General features: G+C 37.4%; 1 protein-coding gene across 1 annotated transcript in view; it reads right to left on the bottom strand.

The window, feature by feature from the left end:
• The window catches only part of SPPL3 (signal peptide peptidase like 3), a 106303-nt gene that overhangs the window by 5434 nt on the left and 75411 nt on the right, over positions 1-25458 (bottom strand). Inside the window, exons 3-6 of the mRNA XM_074356226.1 lie at positions 11362-11450; positions 5492-5611; positions 4664-4742; positions 3247-3359 (exon numbers count right to left, since the gene is read on the bottom strand). Coding sequence (XP_074212327.1) covers positions 3247-3359; positions 4664-4742; positions 5492-5611; positions 11362-11450 — 401 coding nt within the window. The remainder of the gene's footprint in view (positions 1-3246; positions 3360-4663; positions 4743-5491; positions 5612-11361; positions 11451-25458) is intronic.

Below are 25458 nucleotides of genomic sequence, written 5' to 3'. Positions count from 1 at the left end.
GAAAAGCAAGTAAAGCTATGATACAGATGCCTCTCATTTTAATCAAACTGGCAGTAAACTGTCAGTGTGTGCAGCAAGGTGGGCAAACAAAGCAGCCTGGCAGACCCTGGGCACTAATATTTAATGAGTTCCTACTGTGGGTATGGTGTTGCGTAAACAAGAGAAGAAAAATTATTCCTATCCCTACAAGAGAGAAGGGCTGGGAAGAAGGCAGTAGAACAAGGAAGAAGAACAGACCATCTCTGCCCCCATCACTGCTGTCCTCAAGCATCCACTGAGGTCCACAGCGTGTACTGCGGTATGAGTTTTGGACTGATGCAGTCAAGACATAACTCCTGACTTTATATATTCTAGGATGCCCATTTTACTAGGGTCTCCTTTAATTAAAAAAAAAATAATAAATTTATGAAAACAGAACCAAACTGGTAAAATGTATGCAAATTCATGCCATTTGAAACAAACGTAGTAAACTGTATTAACCAGTTAGGATCAGTTAGGCTTGGCAGGAGACTGAAGCCTTCAAGGTGCAAAGGGACAACTGAAGTACAGTGCTGAGATGTCCCAAAGGCCCACGACACAGCCAGTCCATGCCCATTTTTAAGTAACGTGATTCCCCATTATAGTTATCTTAGGAAACCAGTGTTTGCTGTGTTGTGAATCAATAAACAGGATGCTGGCAGGGGTAAGCTCAGCGGGCTTGAGGAACAACTGTGGTAAGCGGTGGGTGGGAGGCCCTGGCACAGTGGCGGGGACTGACGACCAGACAACAGGTCAAATATGCTGGGTGAATGCCGGCTGGGGTGATGGCGGTAGGGCAGCAACAGCTGATCTGCTCAGGAACCTGCAAGTGAATATGTGGAGAACAAAGTATCAAAAGAACAAAGGAAGAAATGAAGGCTTGAGATGGACAGACACGCGTGTGTGGGCAGTGAGGGTCCGAGGACTGACTGACGAAACCAGGAGAGGAATATGGAAACCGAATGGACAGACAGGCCAAAGGGCACGCTTCCAGCGTTGCACGTATATGCCTCTGCAACTCATGCAGGTGACTGGTCCCCGAAACAGACTCTCTGCTATTCATCTAGTCTGCCTCTCTTTTTCTTCATATTTTCATTCAAGTAATCCTTAAAAATCTTACTTTCTCCTTTGGGCTTTTCCAAGCCAAAATGAAGAGAGGTGGTAACTTCCCTTGTGATACGCTGCTTGAGAAACTCCTAAGACTTTGCTTAGTAGCTTTACCAAGAAGCTTAACTTTTGGTTAAATGTAAATTAACCTAAAGTATTAGGGAAGTAAATTAATCTCAGCCACTTAGCTATAATTACTTCCAATATATTATTGATATAATCTCTGTCTTCCACAAACAGTAGGGCCAGGGACAGTGACACCAAACCAAGCTAAAATGTTCTCTAAAAGGATTATTCAATCTATAAGGTCTTAAGCAGGGCTCACTTCTAAAATAAAAGATCTCTCAGAAGCTAAGCCTGATGTGGACTAAGGGCCAGAGTCTGGAATCTTAAAACAAGAAAAAAAAATCAATTGCTAGATTTCTGGGACTGAATATTTTCTAATTACAGGTTAGTAGCAAGTGCTATAAAGAGAGACATCTGTCAGGGCTCTTGCAGGCCCTGAACTGGTCAGGGGAAGCGGACTGGAGTCTGCTCAGTGGTCCGCGAACATAGGGTGTGCATGCACAAGATTCCTCAGCTTTTGCAAACATACCAAACCCAGTTACTGGTCAAATCCTTTCAAGTCTTCCCAAATTTAAAAGGTTAATTTTTCAGACAGAACTGAGTAGAGTAGATAAAAAAGCTATAGATTTAGTTCAAGAAAACTCTGAAGTCTCTTCTTAAAATTAATGCTTCTTGGTATAACCTTGAAAATATACTTTATGCCTTGCCCTTTAAAACAACCATATTTACCATTGTCATTGTAAATTAACTTCAAAGAACAGGCTTTAACTAAAAAACACTCATTTAAAAAACTCTACAATCACATTATTTCTGCCTATGAAATGATTTCTGATTCTGCAGAGAAGTCTGGAAAGACAATTTACACATGTCAAAGAACACATTTCAGAATGTCACAGACAAATGGCTAGAAAGCTCCTTTCTGCAATAGCAGGAAACAAGGCAAACACATGTCGAACACTAATCTGAGAGACAAACTAAAAAGCTCAAAGGCGCTCTCTGTTTTTTTGAGGGAAAACTCTAAAATTGGCCACAGGGGCAGTTTAACTAGCGTAAATTGTAAGAAGAAAAGATCCTTGGACAAGTTAATATTGGGAAGTAACAAAAATGACAGAAAATGATATAGAAGTCTACAAGTTAGGGCCAGTAAGGGTTTGGGGAGCCTCCCTGAACACTCAAAATATTACAACCATGGGGTGAATTTCACAGTGGAAGTTTGTTTTTGATCTTGGTCACTGGGAAAATAAAAGTTTGTCCTTTATGGCCAATATTTATTGACTGTGGTCTAGAGCAAAGAATCCTGTAGAGAGACGGACCCTTGAGAATGGCTGCTGGAGAGCTGCTTACCCCACTCTCCTTTCCTGCAGTGAGGCTACTCAGCCCATCCCCACCCTTGCCTGCACAGGGGTGCAGGGAGGAAAACCCTGCTGACCTGCTTGCTCTCCAATACGAGTTTCAGACGGCTGTGTAAATCAGTTTATCTTGTAAAGAATGCCATCCTCCCTCATGCCAACCTTTTCTTTTTTAGTGATACACTACTTTGGTATTCCTCCGTTCCACGTAATGCTCGGGGAAGGGAGAGAAGAGAGAGTTAAGAACTGCCTGCTGTCTTGAGAGGTATCCGTCTCTCTCTCTAAATAAACTTGCTTTCACTTAAAAAGACAAAATTGGGTCAGTAGCTTAATAAACTTAAAACCTTTAGCAAAACCTGTAAACAGTATCACATGACTAAAGAGTTCCATGAGAGCAGGGCCACCAAAATTCAGGGGTGTAATTACAGAGCCCTCAGACCACAAACCAGCCACATTACTACTCTTAACATCTAGTGCGTATAAAACAGCCATTTAACCTTCTCCTATCAGCTGGGCAAGCAGCTTGTGTGACTTTGGATGTGATTTCCTCTTCTGATTATCAACCTTCAAGAAGCACTGAAGCATCACACACCAACCCACAAGAATACTGAAAGCACAAACTCTCGATTTGGGAAATACAGCAGTTCTGGTAACCACTTAACTATAAATGATATTACATTTTCAACTGGTCACGTTAGTTACTTACCATCCATGAGAAGCCAATGGCCAGTGAGAACCCAGATGAGGACGAGCATGACAGACAGAGAGAAAGACAGTAACTCAGCCGCAGTGAAACGCCCACAGCAACCAAAGGAAATCCTGGAAAACACACAACATTTATTGGACTCATGGACAACAAATTACATTCGATAACCAGACTCCTTTGGTTCTTCATGATCAGAATACATGACGGCCTTTTAGAACAGTAGGCAATACCTAGATACCCAGAAATTCAAAATACCCAAATCTCTCTGGAATAAACTACAAAAAGTTCAAAAGAATTACACTTCTGCACTCATTCAAAAATGCATTTTTCACCCCAAATTATCAACATGGATACTGAGGAGTCCAAAATGATAATATCAATTTTTGGAGAATCTAAGCATAGGGGAAATTTTAATTCTTATGAGGAAAACAAAATGAACAAAGTCAACAACTCAATTCATTAAGCAAAAATGAATAAAATTTAAGATGGTACATCTATTTGGTTAACACTAATTTCTGGAAAAATCAGCTGCCCCAAGTGACTGATTTCCCAAGTGCATAGAGCATCTCCACTGAGATGGCATTTTGTCTCCATGGAGCAATGGCTTTAGGAGTTAAGGTGTGAACACTGGGATTAAACCTAAACGGCTACAGAGAAAACAAACTCATGGTTACCAGGAGGGAAAGGAGATGGGAAGGGATAAACTAGGAGTTCAAGATCTGCAGATAGTAATTACTACATATAGGATAGAGAGACGACGAGTTTCTACTGTATAGCACAGGGAACTATATTCAATATCTTGCAGTAACCTACAATGAAACAGGGTAGGAAAAGGGATATATGTATGTATACATATGACTGAAACATTGTGCCATGTGCCAGAAATTGATACAACATTGTAAACTAACTACACATCAATTAAACAAAACATGTTTTAAAAAAAAATCATATCAATAGGAGAAAAAATATGTGAATAAATAGCCAGAAACACACACACACACACACAAACAAAACAAAACAAAAACCCTAAGTGGCTAGTATATATTTTAGGTCACCAAAGACAAAAGGCAAAGAAGAATGTTTGAGTCAAGCACTATTTTGTATTCCATTAACTCACTAGTAAAGGAATGAAAATGCTGCTTCAAAAGAAAACTGCTCATCTTTTAATAATCTAAGCAAGGAAGCATATTACACTGCCTCTGACTTCCTAAGACTTACTTGTATTTCCTCTGCTATGAAAAGGTAAAAAAAGAAGTACTACCTTCCAGTTTTTAAAGATCAAACATTTCACTTCCCAGTGTTTAGGCATTTGTGTGCTTCAGTCAATAGCAGAAATTTAGACTCCTAATACTGTTATCAAGTATGAGAGAAAAACATACACAAGTTTACAACTTAGAGGAAAATCCCAGGTCCTTACTTGTTCTGAGGTGAACAGGGTCTTGTTAAATACTGGCACATTGGGAGCAGAAGAAAAGCAAAAGCTATCGTTGCAAGAACTAGAGAAAGAAGACGTATGGTTAAATTCTTTTTGTTTATTATTTTACTAATCATAAGAAAAACTGCAATGACTTATGGAAACAAGTATTGCCCAAAATACTTTTCTCAACAACTGTATACAATAATATTAACTAAATAAGAAAAGTAGCTTCCCTTTGTAACTGCACAGATGACCTCTTTAAAAAAAAAAAGCACTTGATTTGAAACAGGAGAAGCATGGGTAGGTTTTTCTCATTCTCTTCTATGTCAGCAAGAAAAGAAATAGCGGGCTAGGCTATGATCTTCTAACAAGTCTAGTATTTTGATGTTTTATACACATCCATCACTGCTCAGCCTGCAAACTGATCGGATAGCTTAAGTTGAATTGCTGTGATTAGCTATTTTACTTTGATTAGCTATCAATGTTTCTATCTGCAGAAACATGGGTTAGGGTTGCTAATGACTATTCTGCCAAACTGGACCTTCTGGTAACCTACCAGACAAGGAGCTACAGCCAAAGCAATCCTGCTCTGGTGTCACAAAACTCAAGAGTTTTCAACCCCTTGGCCTTTTGTTCAGATTGCGTTTGGCAGGTCCAAACTAATGATACGGGCATCAAGTGGTTGGGGGGAGGGGGGAGAAAGCCAGACTATCAACAAAAACTTTCATGGTATCATGTATAAATCTTCATTTTTGAATGATGATTTTTAAAAGAATAAAAATTTTCCTTTTAGCTTAACGTTAAGAATAGACAGAGGCACTCATTTACCTGCTGTACATATTGTAAAAACTACTTGAACTGAGTCAAAGAAGAAGAACATTACTAGGAGAGAGACAGATGCTCCAATTGGAAGAAACAGGGCCTGGGTAGAGTCAATAGTTTGGATACCTGAAAGAGAAAAAGGGACATATTAACACCTTACGTAACAGGCACGTAACAGGCACCGTACCCATACTTTAGATACGTTAATTCATTAAAATGCAGACAGTTCTAGGGATTAGCATATAAAATGCAGATTATCTAGGCCCTCTGATTCTTTCTATCCCTAAGAGACCATGAGCTCCTTGCTATCTTCATAGTGTCTTCTTATAGTAGGTGCTCAAGAAATACTTGGTGAGTTGAATTACTATCTCTGGGTGCTAACCATCTAGATGACAGAGTACCAAAACAAACAAACAAAAATCAAGAACAGTAAGAGGTAGTAAAATTTCATAATAGTTAATTTGAGTATATTTGTGGTCTTGTATATATAGGTTTGGTAAAAGAGGTGGTTTAAATCCCCTGACTAAAATAACTTCTCATCATTGGTGGATTTAATGTACTTATGTTCATTCTTTCCCATTGTTGCTAACAGCTGAAGCCTGACTGGTTGGAGGGTAGAGGAGGAGAGAATAAGATATACCTGGAAATAGCAAATCAAAAAAATTATTTTGTGGGATCATTTTAAGGAATAAATAGGAGATAAATGGGGGAAATAGAATCTCCTGGAAAGACACAGCAAAATTTAGCACAGTAGTGTTCAAGTCTTGGCTGCTCATTGGAATAACCTGGAGAACTTTTAAAAAAAAAAATCACAGTGCCCAAGCCCAACTCCAGATCAACTAAACTATGAAATATCTGGGGGCTAGTAGGCCCAGTGAAAATGCCCCACAAAATTTTATTTTGCATCCAGGGTTGAGAAACATTATCAGATTATCTGTTAGAGAAGGAACATACAGCAAAATCTGATAACCACTGAATGAGAAGAAAAAATTATCCATTTTAACTTATGTGGTATCTACTTCCATGCTGAAATGTTATAAAGTTCATGGAAGAAACCAAAGAAGAAATTTTCAAATTAAAGAAATATTAGAAGTAAAAGCCTCTCTTCATTAAATTAAGGTGATGAATAAAATACTGTGCAACCAGGATGAACATAAGTAGACACAAAGAGCTGCAATCATCAGCCAACATTTAAAAACTGCTCTTCAGTATTTAAATTCACCTGTCCCCAAGAAAGTTATTTTTAGGGATTCTGGTGAAATGAAGTATTAAATGTTTCTACAGAACAAAATTCCTTCCTATTGGCTAGGCAGTTGGGTCAAATAATTCATTTAGGAATAGGGCAATTCAATTTAGGAAGAGTGATCTGTGTGTTAAGACAAACAGAAATGATCTGGAGAAGAGTCTGACCTGAACTTCAGTCAAATCCACCTGGGGCAGGGGAGGGGAGGCACAGGGACGCAAGTGTCTTATGGGCATTTACAAGGCAAAACTATGAAATCAGTAAATTTCACTAATTTTTTTTAACTTGAGTGCTCTACAATAGTTCAAAGAACTACTTGAGGAAACTAGACTTTAGGGGCCTTTCACAACAGAAAATAGTGGTTTCTCAAAAAAAATTGTTATGTAAGAAACAAATCTTGAAAAAAAAATCTATAAATCTTAAAATACACACCCACACCGCCATCTTCTGTAAAACAAAGCATCAGATAGCCCACAGGTTAACTATACTGGTTTAAAACATGAACAGAGAAATCAAATGACTGGCTAAAACAAATAATGTTCATTAAGTCAGGTATATGAGAAATATTTGTTTATAATACACCTAAGTTTTAGAAGTTCAGTCTACAATTAAAATGCAAAACTGAATACAAAGAACCTTTCTAAAAAATATTAGACAAAATGAGCAGATCTCTGTTTTTTGAAAGCATAGATTTTAAACCAGTAGGCATTAGACATTGTTTCCATTAGTTTTACAGAAGGATGCTCAAGAGAGTTTATCAAACAGCAATGAACTCCTTTAGTTGCTGATAATATGCTACCAAAAATAATGTATACAACTTTAATACTGCGCTTCCTTAAAGGTCTGGAAATAATGGTCCTGCAGGGGAAGGACCTAATTAATCAGAAATTTTAGCCAAACTCCAATGACTTAAAACAAAACAGAGCAAAGTAAAACAGAACAGTCATAACTGAGAGACTTACTCAAACACAGTTGCATTATCTTTTAAGGCAAAATCAGCTTAAGAAATAGGCAGGGTGATGGAATTAAAAATTATGTACAGAGATATTTTTTGTATTCAGTGAACAAGGCTGCAGACTAAATATATGTCTGGTCATGAAACAGATGTGGAGCCATACACCACTGTAGTACTGCTAACTGTTAAAAAAGTTACTGATTTTGTACCTCCATGAGAGAAGCATGCCTTGACTAAATATTTATTGACCATTTACACAGTAGGCAACATAAGGGATTTAAAAAGTCACTTTCAGAGCTTATGGAGTTTACAGTCTAGGTGGGGAGATTAAGTTATGTTTCTCTGTTAATGACGAGAATTCCAACTGTACATCATCCCCATCAGTCTTCATTGTCCAAATAAATTATATGGGAACCAAGAAAAGGACTTCAAGATATCAGGTAATGGGGGGAGAAGGGGAGTCACTTTTTTTTTTAAAGAAAACCCACTTAATGTTAATTAAGTGAAGGACTGGTGTGCTGGGAGTGGCGGTGGGTGGGAACCTCTATACAGGTTTCCTGGGGCAGATGTAGAGATGAGACAGGAGTTAGAAAAAAGGTTAGGGAAAATCAGAGAGGACCTGGAGGGAACTCCCCCCACCCCTACTTTCTAACCCTTTTTATTGTAAAACATAACACACACAGAGAAAAGTACATGAAACAAAAATAGAGTTCAGTGAATCATCACATGGCTAATACCACCAGGGTCAAGAAATAGAACCGTGCCAAGGTCCAAAGTCTTTCTCACGCCCTTCCCAATCACTGTTCTTTCTCCTTCCTCCAAAGGGAACTACTCCTTCCCTAGCTTTTATGATACTTTTACTTTATGCTTTCTACCCAAGCATGCATCCTAAAATGTTAGTATCTGTTCTGCCTGTTTCCTTATCATATACGTTGAAGTATGTAGTATGTATTTTCTTTTTGGTCTGGCTTCTTTCACTCAACATTGTGAGAAACAACCATGCTGTTATATGGAGCTGTAGTTCACTCATTTTCATGTCTTTTCCACAAATTCCTTGATTCTTATTTATCTTGGGAGTAGGCAACTGCCAACTTAAAAAAAAAAAAAACCCTCTATCTACTCACTTTCTCCTTCATACATTATTAGTTCACAACACTCTTGACAAAATCTTAATTCTAAAGTCATACCTTCCTTTTCTCAGAACTTTCCCCCCAATTCTTCTACATTATTCATCACTCAGTATTTCAATCTCCTTCGCACCTACACAATCCCATGTTCCTCTGTTCATTTCTCTGGCTATTATCATTTCTTTGATTTTTGATAAATGCATCCTGTTTTCCATGCCACCCCTTCAATCTGGAATGGGGTCATACTCCATAATCAAGTACTGGCCTTCTCTGTAATGGTCATTTCTTTCTGTATTTTTCCTGCGTGGACTGCGTTCTATCCTGATCTGTGCTTATTAGCCCTTTTGGTATCCGTGGCCCAGATTAGGCGCTGAAGAAATACATTTGTTGAGGATAATTTAGCACATCACAGGAGGCAGATTTAAGAAAATGACCATTTAAATAACCATCTACTACTCTTTAGATATTGATTAACAATGAGAAATACAAAACTAATGTCACCAGGTAAATTCCTTCCACTGTGTGGAATGACTTAACCATTTATTTATTTGCAGGTAAAACTGTACTTAAACACATACTATTGATTTCTCAGGTTTCTGTGATGCAATGCACAACAGATTTACAATCTGTTTTAAGTACATCATTTGTATATATGCTGTATAACACAGGAATTTAAAGTGTATGGAGTGACTGGGTTTAAAATACTGATAGAAGAAAAGTTGCTATGTAATAATTTAACCTGAAAACTGGATATTGACACTGGGTTTTAACTGGTTCCTGGTAAGTTACTGGTATGGTATTTTACTATGCAAGGATCTGTGTCATAAATTTAAGAAAAGGCTCCTTATATTTAAATGATTCTACTTACTGTATTTATCATGTCCACTTTATACTGTTGGGGACAATGAAACACATTTAACTGGGTAAAAACTGGGCAAGCATAATTTGGTTGATGGAATATTAAAATAACTAGAGAAACTGAAATAGGCATTAAGTGATCTCTTTTCAATTTAATTTCTAAGATCCTCCATCAATATTCTAGCCAATTTTATATTAGATCTCCAGTCTTTCCTCCCTATTAGGTGGAAACTTTAATTTGCCCTGTAAGTCCCGCTATCCTCCTTCTCTGGGCCTGTTTTTACATGTTCTTCTTACCTGGAGGGACTTCTCCAGCAACTCAAGTTTACTGCGTCAAGTCAAACTCACCTTCTGCCGGAAAGAGTCCCTTACTAACCTGACCCACTGTTGCTCACCCTGGCTTGCCTTTCTCTTTACTCTCTTTGTACCTGGCTGTCTAAATGACTTCACCTCTAGTGTGTACTCTGATCTACTGATAGCAGATGTTTGTTCAGAAGGATTCTGAGGCTATGGTAAGAATCCATAAGAAAAAGTAGCTGCTCTAGTACAGGGTGGGAAGTGGTATTTGGGATGTCTTAGCACTTTATTAACACCTTGGAAAGTATTCTGGCCACACTGCCTAGGTGACAGTCTGGGTACAAGCTCTTGTACTTTGCATCTTTCAAAATATCTAATAAATGCTGAGTGCATATTGGGAGGTACCCAATATGAATGTCTTAATATTATCAAGTCTCCTTATTTCTAATTCAGTTCTCTTTCTATAATAAGCATCACCAATTTTCTACAACTCTATCAAGGCACAACTTACATTCCATAAAATGTAGCCATCCTAACTGTGTAATTCAATTTTTTTTTTTTTGTAAATTTACCGTGTGAAACCATCACCATAATCTAGTTTCAGAGTGTCTTCATAACCTCAAGAAGATCCCTCATGCCAGTTTACCATTAATTCTCCTTCCCATCTCTTGTCCTAGGCAACCACTCATCTACTTTCTGCCTCCATATATTTCCTTTTTTGGAAATTTCATATAAATGCACTCATACAATATGGAGTTTTTCCATCTGGATTCTTTTAGTTAACAAGTTTTGAGGTTCACCCATGTTGTAGCATGTTTTGTACTTCATTCTTTTTAATGCTGAATAGTGCAGACACACCATATTTTGCTTATCCATTAACTAGTTTACTGGTCTCTGAGTTGCTTCCTCTTTTTGGCTATTATGAATAATGCTGAACACTTGCCACATAGCACACTTCTATTTTTTTTTAAAGCAAATATTCTTATAAAATCTTAAATATCAGGAGAGACACTCACAATACTTAGTTTTACAAGTACTTCACGTAGCTATTTTTAACAGTCACTAGAAGAATTTATGATCAACCCCTACAAAATTATCAACCTCGCCAAAGGATTCAAATGAAGACATAAGCAGACAGATACCTATCTATCCTGCTTGTCTTTAAGAAAATAAAGAATCAGGACAGCAAGCTTTTAGGCATGAATTAAAAGCAGTACACAAGAATTCTGTAGTTCAGATTCAGAACGTAAGACTTTAACAAACTATACGATACAGATGAGATTTTATCGTTATAACAAATAATCCTTGAGCCCAGTAAATTATCAACTGGAGTTACAGAAAGAATCAAATTAAGACAACTACATGTATGAAAGTCAACTGACACAAAATGCCTTACTATTATTGGTGCTGTTGCCATTGAAAGACCCAGAAGAACTGTTACTGTCCTTCTCCTTATCTTGATTTTCAAAGTCCATATTAAGAGACCTGTGGGAGAAATTGAATAGGTAAGTTTTAGTTTTGCTTAAGAAATTGACCAGAAAAGTCAGCAAATGAGACATATTTTTAAATGCAAAGCATGAGCTCTCTGGAACAGATCTGCAGAATAGTTCTTGATGCTACATTTTAAAAAAAACTGTCTATATTCCTTCTAACATCAGTTCAAGAGTTTTCTTGACTGCAGATAAAAGCATTCCATTGTGACTGAATATTCCAGCCATATCTCTGTGCACATCTTTATTACTTCCTTATGCTAAATGCCTAGGAGGAAAAATACTAGGTCAAAACACAAGCACAATTTTGAGACTTTTACACAACTGCTTCCACAGAAGGCGTACCAGTTTACTCTCGGACAGACAGCAGGTATGACAGCACTTGTTTCTCTACACCTGGCCAGCTTTCATTCAACAGCAGCATATACCCGAGTCTGTGCTGTACCTGGGGCTGTTCTAGGTACTGAAGAGACGATAAATAGTGAGTAAAACAGGCTCTCCTGGATTTTACATTTGGGGAGGGAAACTAACAGTAAACATGAAAAATAGGTTAAATATGTGGTAGAGTAATGCTAAGAGCTAAGGAGAAAAGGCAGGAAATGGAGACAGTAGGTCTGAAATTTTAAACAGCGTGGACAGGGAGGACCTCACTGGTGCGATTTCTGAGTCAAGACCTGAAGGAAGTAGTCACCATCAATCTGGGGAACTAAAAATGCTATTTCTGTTCTAATTTAGAATTCTCTTAACTGTTGAACAATTTTATGTACGTGAGTTTGCCCATGTCTGTCTTTTTTTGTGACATAACTCTTCAAGTCCTTAGCTCATTTTTTACTGCTGTGTTCCTTTAAAGCATTTGTGTGTCCAAAAGAACTTCCTGTGATGGTGGTAATGTTTTGTATCTGCACTGACCTATTTGGTAGATGTGAGCCGTGTGAGCACTTGAAATGTGGAAGCACAACTGAGGAACTGAATTCTACATTTCACTTTTACTTTAATTAATTTAAATAATTTGAAAGCTAAAATTATTAAACTTTAGACAAAAATATAGGGTAAATCTTCGTGACCCTAGATTTGGCAGTGGATTCTTACATATGACACCAAAAACACAAGGAAAAAAGTGATAAATTAGACTTCATCAAAATTAAAACCTGTATGCTGCAAAGGACACTTCCAAAAAAGTGAAAAGACAACCCCACAGGAAGGGAGAATACATTTGCTGTTATGTGTCTGATAAGGGCCTTGTATTTAGAATATATAAAGAAGTCCTACAATTCAATAATAAAAAGACAACATGATTAAAAAAATGGGCAAAAGTTTTGAATAAGTATTTCTCCAAAGAAGATAAGCAAATGGCAAATAAGTACATGGAAAGTTCTTAACATCATTAGTCATCAGGGAAATACAAATCAAAACCACAATGAGGTACTCACTTCGTATCCACTAGGGTGGCTGTGACCAAAAAGTCAGATAATAACCAAGTGTTAGCAAGCATATAAAATTGCTGGTGGGAATGTAAACTAGCACAACCACTTTGGAACAGCCTGTCAATTTTCAATTTCTTTAATAAATATAGCACTAGTCAGGTTATCTATTTCTTCTTGAGTGAGCTTTGGTAGACTGTGTCTTTCAAAAATTTTGTCCATTTCACCCAAGTTGTTAAATTTATCAGCACAGAGTTTAATCTCTTATTATCTTTTAATATCTGTAGGCTCTAGTATTACCAACTCTCTTATCCTTGATGGTAGATTTGTCTTTTTTCCTTAATTAGTATGGCTAGAGGGTTACTAATTTTACTGATTTTTTAAAAAAAATCAGCTCTTATAGTTTCACTGATTTTTCTCCAACAGAGAAAATCTATTTGACTTTGATCTTTTTTTTCCTCTTTTATTTTTATTTTTTGATTTCCCATGTTGTATTAGCTTCTGGTGTGCAGCACAGTGATTCAGTTTATATACACACACACGTAAGTATATATACTCAAACACATTTTTTTTTATTACAGGTTACTACATGGCTTTGATCTTTATTCTTACCTTTTTTCTGCTTAATTGGGTTTAACTTGCTCTTTTTTCCCCTAGTTTATTAAGAAAGGTAAAAGTTTAGATTACTGTTACTTTTTCTTCTATTCTAACCTTGGCATTCAGAGCTATAATTCCCTAAATATTGCTTTTGCAGCATTCCATAAATTTGGTGTGTTGTGTTTTTACTTTCTTTTAATTCAAAAGTATTTCCTTTCTTGATTTCTTAACACATGGAAGTGTGTTATTTTTGCTTCCAAATATCTGTGGATTTTCCAGACATCTTTGTGTTCAACTGTGATTCATTAGGAACTGAATGGTGGTGTCCCCTACAAGGTTCATTTGTTGAAGTCCTAACCCCCAATGTGATGAATGGTATTTGGCGACAGGGCCTTTGGGAGGTAATTTTGCTGACGTCCTGAGGGTGGGTCCTTGGGATGGGATTAGTACCCTTCTAAGAAGAGACACAGAGAGCTTGCTAGCTCTCTCCTGGAGCTACACACCGAGGAAAGACCATGTGGACACACAGCGAGAAGGCGGTCATCTACAAACCAGGAAGGGAGTGCTCACCAGAACCCACCTTGGATTTCCGGCCTCCAGAACTGTGAGAAAACAAGTTCCTGTTGTTTAAGGCACCTAGTCTGCGTGTTTTGTTACGGCAGCCCCAGCGGGCTAGAGATCAGAGATCATACTATGTATGCCTTGAATCCATTTACTGAGACTTGTTTTATGTCCCCCAAACACGATCTATCTTGGTAAATGTTCCAGGTGCACGTGAGAATGTGTATTCATTCCACTGCTGGAATGTTCTATAAATATCAATCAGGTCAAACTGGTTGAAAAATATTGTTTAAGCCACTATATCCTTCCTTACTGATTTTCTGACCACTCTGCTTTATCAGTTATTGAGAGAGAGGTATGAAAATCTTCAGCTACACTTGTGGGTTTCTTTTATTTTTCCTTGAAGTTGTATAAGTTTTTGCTTCATGCATTTTGAAAATCTTCTATTAGATGCATTTAGGATTATTATGTCTTGTTGCGTAAATGATCCCTTTATCATTATGAAATAAAGGTTTTTTTTTTTGTCTTTAGTAATTTTCCTTGCTCTGAAAGCTGCTTTGTCTGATATTAATACAGCTACTTCAGCTTTCTTTTGATGAGTATAGGGGATATCTTTTCCCAAACTTTAACTTTAAATCCTTTTTCTGGCTTTATACCTATAGCGTGCTTTTTGTAAGCAGCGTATCATTGGATCTTGCTTTTTAATTCAATCTGACAATTTCCATCTTCTAATCTGAGTTTTTAGGCCAATTTATTTAATGTGATTATTGTTATGATTAGCTTTGAGGCTACGTTTTAGTTTGTTCTATCTTTTTTGTTGTTGCTTCCCTTTACTTGCCTTGTTTTGGATTAATACAGTTATTTTTCTAGGATTTGGTTTTATTTCCTTTGTTGTCTTTCTAGCTATAACTCTCTGTTCTTTTATTTTAGTGTTTGCTGTAAAGTTTATGGTATACATCTTTAACCAACACAGTCTACCTTCAAGTTATATGGCAATACTTCATGTATAGTATAAAAACCTGACAACAGCTTATTTCCCTCTCAACCTCTGTACTATTATTACCATGTATTTTATTTTTATATGTTATGATACAAACTTCATACTGTATTATTACTTTTGTTTAGACAGTTATCTTTTAAAGAGTTTTAAATAATAAGGAAAAAACCCTTTCACATTTATCATTGTAGGTACTATTTCTGGTGATCTTCATTCCTTTGTGTAGACCCAGAATTCCAACTGGTACCATTTTTAATCTGCTTAAAGCTCTGCTCGAAGAACTTTCTTTAACATTTCTTGTAGTATAAGTTCATTAGTAAAGAATTCTTTCAGGTTTTGTATGTCTGAAAACATCTTTATTTTGCCTTCATTTCTGGAAGATGTATTTGCCATACAATTCTATGTTGACAGTGTTTTCTTTCTGTCCTTGAAAGCAGCTGTTCCACTGTCTTATCTACACTGTTTTCAATGAGAAATCTGATCCTTCCCCTGCCCCCTAGCAGTTCCTCAGCCTCCTCACCCTACAGCTGCTTTTCGGATTTTTTTTTTCTTTTATCACTAGTTTTGAGTACTTTGATTATGATGTACCTTGGTGTAGTTTTCTTTATGGTTCTTGTGCTATGGGGTTTTATTCAGTTTCTTGGATCTGTGGGTTGTAGTTTACTTCAAGTTTTGGAAAAATTTTGTCCATTAATTCTTTAAGCATTTTTTAGTCTGTCCCTTTCTTCTCCTTCCCTTCAGGGACTCCAATGACCATATACTCTGATGAATGTTCAAGAGGTGCACCTGCAGATCGCGGGGGTCTTCTCTCTTTGCAGCTCCCTTTTCACAGTCAAACACATTCATTACCTCTCATAGTTAACTTCTGTGTGTATGTGTGGGGTCAGAACTCTTGAGTTCTACTCTCTTAACAAATTTCAAGTATACATTATTATTAACTATGGTTACCATGATGTACGTCAGGGCTCTAGAACTTATTAACTGAAAGTTTGCACCCTTTAATCAATCCCTCTCCTTTTCTTCTACCCTCCAGACTCTAGTAACCATCCTACTACCCTCTGTAACTGTAAGTTTGACCTTTTTTTCTGGTGGGGGGTCAGAAGGGCAATAGAAATTGTCTTAAGACAGCTGGGAAGATTGTTTATCGTCTCTGTTTTTCTATGAAGAACAGAATGGCAAATCCAGTTTCTGTTACTTCAGCTTGGCTAGAATTAGAAGCGCCTCTAGACAGTTCTTTAAATACTCAGGTTCCAAACTGAGCAGATATTGAAGTGAAGGAGAGGTCTCCTTTCATTTGTTTATGCCGTGTACAAGTCCCGGTGGGTACTGGCACCTGGTTGAGTTTTATCCCTCTCTTTAAGGAGAGTTTAAGGATAGAGTATCCCTCTATTCTCAAGAGCTCAGAATTCTTCCTGAAGGGGCTCTCAAGCAAATCACTAGGCTCAGGTCCTAGTAATGCTCTTCACTTCATAGTTTCCTACTCCTGTGACTCAAAATCTCTTGCTGGACTCAAGAGAATGGCCCTTCTACTACAACAGGTTGACTCTGTCTGCCATTTGCTTTCCTGTACTGTCATCCACTGTCTGAAACTACTGGTGCAGAAGAAGCCTCCACTGGCTATGTCTTCAGTTAGCACTGGTGACCTGGCTAGGAAAGCCTGGAGCACAGACTGGTCAGGCACACTTCACCCTGTCCCCTATAAATTTGGCTAATTAGTTATTTAGCAAACTGTTCCATTAGAAGGCCAGCACTAATGGGTGACAAATTCCCCAGTAAGACCAAAGAATGGATAGTTTTCGATGCCTGAAACATGGTTAAACTCTGAAGTGTGGTTAAAACTCCTCTTCTGTATATGGTCAGGACTCTGATGTGCTGGCTTTCCGGGGAGTTTTTAATTTTTAAAAAGCCTTGGATTTTAGAACATTCAACTTCTCGTATCTAATTTTTGGGGCTTTATATTTCTTCTGCCATCAGAAGACACCTTAACAGAGATCAAAAAGTACACTAGATGCTCCCACCTCAGTCAACCCTGGAGAATTGTTATGGTGATTCGTCAGCTCCTGAGAACTTTTCTCTGTCAACTGTGATTTGTTCCATACAAATTAGATATAATATTTTGAGTATATTTTCCCTGCTAAGAAAACTGTTCTAGTTTTCAGTACATGGTTTCATTGCTATGATCCTTTAAACTTTAATTCATGCTTTTCCTGGAAAGCTAATCATTTTTGGAGAGCTCAACTCTCTAGTGATGCAATTCATGGGAACCTGTCTGGAATCACTGGAACATGAAGACTGCTTCTTCCCTGTGGGCATGCTTTGGAAAAGACCTGTATTAATTTAAATTGTGTTTTTCGAATTCCCTTACATATGAATGGACGACAACAACAAAACTTGTTATGCCCACTCTGCTGCTCAGAATCTGGAGGTAGCATGGTAAATTTACAGAAACAGTTACCCATATCCCTACCCTGGGGGCTGGCAGTTACAGACTGTTAGCTTCTCCTTTGCTTTCCATTGGCATACTGATGTCCTGGACTGGAAAGCTGCCGATCATCTCTGGTTTGACCCTAGGCACAGCTGTTCAGAGCCTCTCTCCTAAGACTCGGTAAATGGGACTGGGTGCCGAGAGTTATGTAGGATAGGCTTAAGGGTTATCTAACTCCATTTCAATCTGTTATTAGTTGAGGACTATTTTAAACTCTATTCTGGCTGCTCTAAGGCAAGAATTTCCCCGTTTTTCAAGTACCAGTAGGTGTGGTTAACTTAAAACCAATTTTAGCCGTTCCATTTCCTTAGAACCTAGTTTGATAAGAATGGCTGCAGGGACATGAATGCTTTAGGCAAGCTAATGAGGTAATAATATATCGGGGAGTGGAGGACAAGCGCTTATATAATTTAAAGCTTTCTTTCAATTTCTCATTGCCTCAAAAAAGCTTAGCTCAAATCAAGCACTGATCATCAGACGTAGACCATGGGTCATTATTCACAAAACAGTAATCTGGCTAAATGAGGTGTAGGACCCCACAAATTTGCTCAGAGAAGATTCATACATTCCAGCTTTACAAACAGTATCAGTGGACCTAAGTTTAGCAGATACCAGGCCACGGTGACTGGGGTCCAATAACGGTTACCCATACTGCATAGCTGACAGCAAACTTAAGCTATTTAAGTAAAGCCTTTGCAGAAGACCCTGCTTCCTGAGTGAACCAGGGACCATTTTGAATTACGGACCTTTATCCCAACTTACTTGGTAATCTATATTAACTCTACAGAGTTAATATAGGCTTGGCCTGACTTAGAACAGTGTTTCATCTTCACAGAAGACTATCCTTCAATCCCGTCCACGCTGCCACTACAACCTTATTGTTATTACTGTGCAGTAATATACGATGTGATATTAATACATCATAATCTTATTACTAGATATTCCAAGTAAACTGCATCCTGGCTATGTGCTTAACAAACAGCAAGTCTGGGTTACTGAAATTAATGTTTAAATACTAACAGAAAGACTTTAGCTATGGCTATTCCATTAAAGACAACCATTAACCATCCCAGAAAAAGCCACCTAAATTATAGCATATTATTTGCTATTTTCATTAACTATAATGGAACAGAAAATAGTTATGGGTCAAGCTGTAGGAGGCAGACAAATTTCCAATTACTGATGCTCATATAGAACCTACATTAAGAACCTACTAAGAATCCAGGTAGAAGAGATGGTCTTCTGACTAAGCAGCTGAGGATTAAAATAGTAATAGTTAGACTTTATTGAGCTTAAACTGTCAGGCTCTACGCTAGGTGCTTCACAGGCAACATTACTTCTGATTCATAGAATACTATAATTAATAATGTGACTGCATTTGGAGACAGAGCCTTGAAAAAGCCTTCCAAAGGTAATTAAATTAAAATGAGGTTGTTAGAGTGGGCCTTAGTCCAGTGTGACTGGTGTCCTTGTAAGAAGAGAAGATTAGGACAGAGACAGACAGAGACACACACACCAGACACATGCACACACAGAGAGAAGACGACGGGAAGGGCACCATCTAAGTGTGAAGGTGGACGTCTACAGCCTTTTCAGAATGAAACCAACCCTGCCGACACCTTGATCTTAGACTTCTAGCCTCCCAAACTGTGAGAAAATAAATTTCTGCTGTTTAAGTCACCCAGGCTGTGGTACTTTGTTACGGCAGCCCGGGCAAATTAGTACAGAGATGCTCTATTATTAGCCCTATAATAAGGAAGCCAAAGGTTCTTATTACACCACCCTGCCTTGCCTGTACTATCTCCCTTTACAAAACAAACTTCTATTTTTTTTCTGAAAAAAGTAATATATATGATTACCACCTCCAACAACAAAGAATGCTACAAAACAACAGACTCCATAATCCCTATCCCAGAGATACATAAACTTGGCATATATTTCCCTTTTTTAAAAAAATGAAGATTAATATACGCCATCTCACAAATTAATTTTTCATTCTATACTATGTCAACCATATCTTTGCTCGTCAATAGACACACCTCTTTCATTAAAAAAAAAAATAGCTAAGAACATTTCTCCTCGAGTTAACGTGATATCGCTTTTGGATGAACTGTATCTATTCTGCCTAATTAGAGAGAAATAGTAAGAAAAGCAACCTTTTATTAGGCAGATAATACGGTTTGATCTTGAACTGGGTGAGGTATAAATGCAGCTGAGCCTGGCAGATGATCAGTGTCAGAAATTGATCAACATTCAAGGTATAAATCCCAGTGTGCATTTTTTGGTCACTCTGATGCATGTATAACAAGCAGTTTATCGTAGACACTACATCAGGAAGTAGTTTAACATTCTCTGAGTGCTTTAATAAGATATTTGGCTGAGATGGAGATCTGGTTATATTTGCGCTCAATTTTTTTCAGGCTAAAACTAATTCAGCTATAAGGAATAGAACTTCAGGAATCAACTACTCATATCTTTAGGCACTAGACTGGATTATAAAGAATTTTCTGAGTAAGTCCTAGGCCCACGAGAACTTCCGCTGCTTGCTCGGGACAAGGGGAAATACGGGCTTACAGTTTGGCTTTTTTAGGTTCCTTAGTTGTGAAAAAAAAATGCAAATATGCTGTGAGAACTGTTAAGACAAAGAGGTCAGTATTCAGCTGGCCACAGAGTACATGTCTGGACCGCTGCCAACATTTATCAAGAGATCAATATTGAGGAATAATCAGCTGAAGAACTAGTAACCCATTCATTTCTCCAGATATCATAAAATGTAACATTAGACCACAGTAAGCTAGCAATCTGGACCACACTTTTCTGCTGCTGGTTGTGTCTCCAACTGTAGCTTTTGCCGAAATCTATTTTCACAAACGCCACCAGCTTATACTGCAGGGTACTTTAATTCATTCAACAAACAATGAATGCCTGTTATGAAATGCTATGAAATTCAATGTTGCATCCTCTTTCCGAGTATCTTTGAGACAACGGTCTGTCTGATCTTAAGACTAAGTTGCAATTCACCTAAACAACTGGGTTCTTTTTATCCAAGGGCACTGTGAAGTTTTTTTTTCTTTCTTTCTTCTGAAAGTTGTCTGCTAGGACGCTTACTGTGGTATTTGTGGACCACTAGGAGCAAGGGTGTTGGCCAATGTGGCTTGTATTTTTAGACTTATTTTTGGCTCTACTTTGTCTCCACCCATACTTTTCCCTTTTTTTGGCCCCATTTTAATTTACCTTATCTCATCACAACTTGTAAAACTTAATGAATGGTCAAATCCTTTTGAACAGAGCAGAGCAAAAATAAAGAATTGCAGGAAGCAAAATGGAGCTGAGATCATATTTACTGAGAGTTAAACTTGTTCATTTGTTTGAATTCTGATAACGGAGTACAATTGTGAATGCTGAAAGAGAAAGGCAAATCAATTTTTTATTTTAATTTTTTAAAAGAATATCATGTTTTTTGATTATCCTAATATTGGAAGTAAGCACACTGAAGGGGAGAATTCACTCAGTCAAGGTAAACACTCTGTTTGACCTTGGCTTTAAACTAAATGTGTGTGTTCCTAGATAAGTTACAGTGGTTTTTATAAATGGAACACTGAAAAAGGAATTGATGAAACTGTTAAATATATCAAGGACCTTGTCCATATATATTACAATGTACATAACCATTCCCTACAGTATCTAGTAACATTCAGATTTCTGTATGTTTTCTTAAAGTAAGACAGGTTAAGAGATGGCAAAAAGAACAGCTCAAAAGATGAACATATCATGACATTTATGAACCATAGTTAGATTTGTTTTGGTTAACCTGGTCTAACCTTACAATTACATGCATTTAGTATGAAGGGTAACATAATCATAGAAAGTGCATTTCTTATTATCTCTGCAGTCTTATTAACCTGCTGACACTGTCTTCCTAGAGTAGGTCTGGGTATAAACAAATAAACTACCCTCATCATTAAAGAAAGCACAGGTGAGTGCTTGCCTTTAAAAAAAGGGTAGTAGTTACTCTATAAAAGTGTTTTTAATTTATATATCAACTTTATATATATAGATATATAATCTATAGATTATGAAGTGTTTCTTCCTTTTGATTTCCTTTTAGCTCTACTGCAAAGCTGTTATTTTTTGTTTATCATTCCTGATGGGACAGAACTTAAGTGTCTTGACAGTACTAAGCTGCCTAAGAAGTTCTAAGCCATATTCACATTGTGCTTCTTGGGTCTATGTGCCCATCAGAACAGTCCCTTTCTCTCCCTGTACCCCACCCACCAATTAATGTTCTCCTCTTGGTTTGTCAAAGGCTTTGGGGACATACTGATTAGATGTGTAATTATGCTATTTTTTTTCCTGAGCAGCTGGAAAGATTAAGGAGAGACAGGTGTCATCTTTAAGTAATATAGCAAGTCTAGCAAACAAAACTCAGCCCAGGGATGGCAAACATAAGGGTTCCTAAATCAAAGATTTGTTTGGGGTTTTAGAATCTAGTTTTATTTGGCACAGTTTCCCTCTCTGATCTGAGAAATGTGAAAGCTTAGGTGGGGAATAACCAGTACAATCCACAAGTCTTTTATCCTGTACTTTATGATTTTCTCCATGTCTTCACAGCTCTAAATAAAATGTAATAATTTAAATGAGCAAATGATGTATTTTTATGGTCTCAAATCAGAGGAGATGACATATTTGGCTGGGCATTTGGGTTGGGGTGGGGGGGCAATAGGAACAGAGCTATTCAAATTCAGAAAACATGTTTTGTGCATGTCCCATTTGGAAGGGAGCATGAAAGTGAACAATGGAAGCCAAAGGAGGAGAAATTTACATTAGTGACAGTAAACCATCAAGGCTTATCAAGGATGAAGACTGAGGGGAAATCTTTTTGACTTAGCAAGAGGAGAAACTCTGAGAACTTCAGAAGACTTTCAACAGGGTAGGAGGTAAATAACATATCAGTGAATGGGTCCTTAAAATGCTATCAGCAATCAAGAAACAGCAACTTAAAAAATTGTTAGGAAAGAGTTTATCAAAGTGTGTTATGCAGGTCATCTGAATGAGGCTAGGGTGCTGTGCTGGGCCTCCATCCTAAGCCTACTGAACAATCTTCCCCAGGTGGTTTTTATGCACAATAAGGTCTGAGAACCACCAATGTAGGGGGAAAAATCATTAAAAAGGGGTTTTTAAGAAATTCCTTCTGACTTTACTACCAAATCAATTTATTTGCTTCATATTGGAAATTTTATTATTGTTCTCAATAGCCAGCAACAGTAAAGTACAGCTTGAGTCTGAATCCCAGCCCCCACTTACTACTTGGGTAAGCTACTTAACATTTCTAGGCCTTAGTTTCCTCATTTGTAAAATGGGAACAGCAACATCTCTTTTGCTGAATTGATGTGAGGATTAAATGAGACTTTATGTAAAGCAGTTGGCACATAAATGCTCAGTAAAATATTAGCTATTTTCTTCATCAGGTTTCTTTAATAGTCAATTTCTAAGTTAAAAAAATTATAATAGCCAATAAAAATCAAGCATCTCTATCTAACCGCCTCATAGTAAGAAACAGAAGTCACTCACAACAATTAAGAGGCATCTAAACTGATAAAAATGGTAGAAGTCAGACAGCAGGATAGCCTGGGAAGCATCATTCAGCACCCTACGGTACCCAACTGGTTATGACTTAATGGAAAACTCCCTGTAAGTATTCTCATCAGGAAATCCATGTCCAAGTAAGTCACAGGCCAGTTCTTCACCCAGCTAGCCCTTGTTTATGTTAAAGCAAGAATCAAGGAGACTGCTTTGCTACCAGTTTTACTTCATTGACTTCTGCAACTTTCATTTGTTACCACAGAGATATTTTTTTTAAAAGAGGCATTCCTAAAAACCTCCACAGGATCCCAGGTCAATAAGTAAAAATAACCTATCAGTTGAACTACAATATTTGACAAGTTTTGACCTATCAAAACAGTAATCTCAGTATGGTTTGTTTACTGAATACTTAGAAAGAAAGAGATGTGAAAATTGGTTGTAAAAATATGTTTGAGCACTACTAAAACAGTGCACTTACAAATCACTCTAGAAAACTTGGAGAGCATTACAAGCCAGAATATAGTTAACACTACACTACTACTATCATAAATTATCATTATGTCATAACTAATGAAGTAACAATTGTCACGATATGGGTCCACAGAAGTTACTTGCCCCAAATTAAACAGTGGGAAGAGCCAAACTAGAACCATACCAGTCTCTTGACAAATTGTATTGGCTCCATTTATCAAGTTTCCATGAAAAATCTGTTTTTCTTAAAAGCGTTTTCCACCTCAAAAATGGCACTACCACTGGCTCCAGTTGTTCAGGCCATAAACCTTGGAGTCATCCTTGACTCTTCTCTCTCACACACACCATGTCCACTCCACCAGCAATCTTGTCCTAAATCCACTGATACCTCACTCTACCCTGATTAGCATAAAGTGCCACCACTTTTTGCCTATTACTAGGGCAGTAGGTTTCTTTATTTCACTTTTCCCTCTTACTCAACAAGCTATTTCCCACACAGAACCCAGAACAATCTTCCTAAAACACAAACCAGATTTTGTCACTCCCTGCATTCAACTCTCTGTGAAGGCTGATTTTTCCAAGTGCATATGGAACATTCTCCAGGACATATCATATGCTATACCACAAAGCAAGCTGCAAAAACTTTAAAGGATTGCAGTCATGAAAAGTATCTCTCTCAACACAATTCAAGAATTCAAGAACTGAATTAGGCTGCTGAAATTCTTTTAAACAACAGAGGGAATTTTGAAATTTTCCAATTATTAGGAAAGTAAGAAGAGCATTTATAAAGAACCCATAGGTCAGGGGAAGGGTATAGCTCAGTGGTAGAGTGCGAGCTTAGTGTGCATGAGGTCCTGGGTTCAATCCCCAGTACCTCCATCAAAACAATAAAATAGTAAATAAACCTAATTACCCACCCCCCCAAAAATAAGAAACCATAGGTCAAAGGGAAAAAATCACCGGGAAAAGTATCTTGAATGGAATGAAATTCATACAATACAAAATAACAAAATACAACATAACAAAACTTATGATACAGTTAAAGCAGTGCTTAGAGGGAAATTTGTAGCTTTAACTGCTTGTGCTAAAAGAGAAGAAAGGTTTCAAATCAGTAACTTGAGCTTCCACCTCAAGCATTTAAAAAAGCAACATAAACTAAACCTCAAGCAAGCAGAAGGAAGGAAATAATATTAGAGTGGAAATCAATGAAAAGTAAAAACAGAAAAAGGAAAAAGAAAAAAAAATAAAATCAGAAGTTGGTTCTTTGCCAAGATCAACAAAACTGGACTGCTCTTTAGCTAGAAGACATAAATGCCTAACATAGAAAACGAAAGAGGGAACACTCCTGACCGATAGAGATTAAATGGATTATAAGGGAACAGCGTGAACAAACTAATGCCAACAAATGAGACAATTTAGAGGAAATGCAAAAATCCTAGAAAGATAAAAATGACCAAAACTCAAGAAGAAACAGAAAATCCAAGTAGACTTACAGGGAGTAAAGAAACAGAATTGGTAACTAAAAATCTTCCCACATGCAACCGTAAGAGAGCTGGAATGGCTATACTAACAACTGATGGAAGACTTTTAAGACAAAAACTGTTGCTAAAAATAAAAGAGGGACATTTTATCCCAGTCAGGCCACCAGGAAAACATAACAATCATAAACAAGCAAAAAATGAAAAGACAAGTCCACAGGCCGGGAGAAACTCTTTGTAAGCATTTATCTGATAAAGAATTTGTATCCACAACATATAGGTGACTCTTGAAAATAAGATTTGAACTGCATGGTTCCTCTTATACATGGATTTTTGTCACTAAATATGTACTCCAGAACTACATGATCTGTGGTTGGTTGAGTCCTGGGATGTGGAACCATGGCAGCAGA

The sequence above is a fragment of the Camelus bactrianus genome, chromosome 32 (genome assembly GCF_048773025.1).
Source record: "Camelus bactrianus isolate YW-2024 breed Bactrian camel chromosome 32, ASM4877302v1, whole genome shotgun sequence".
Taxonomy (NCBI): domain Eukaryota; kingdom Metazoa; phylum Chordata; class Mammalia; order Artiodactyla; family Camelidae; genus Camelus; species Camelus bactrianus.
This window is presented reverse-complemented; position numbering and strand designations above follow the sequence as displayed.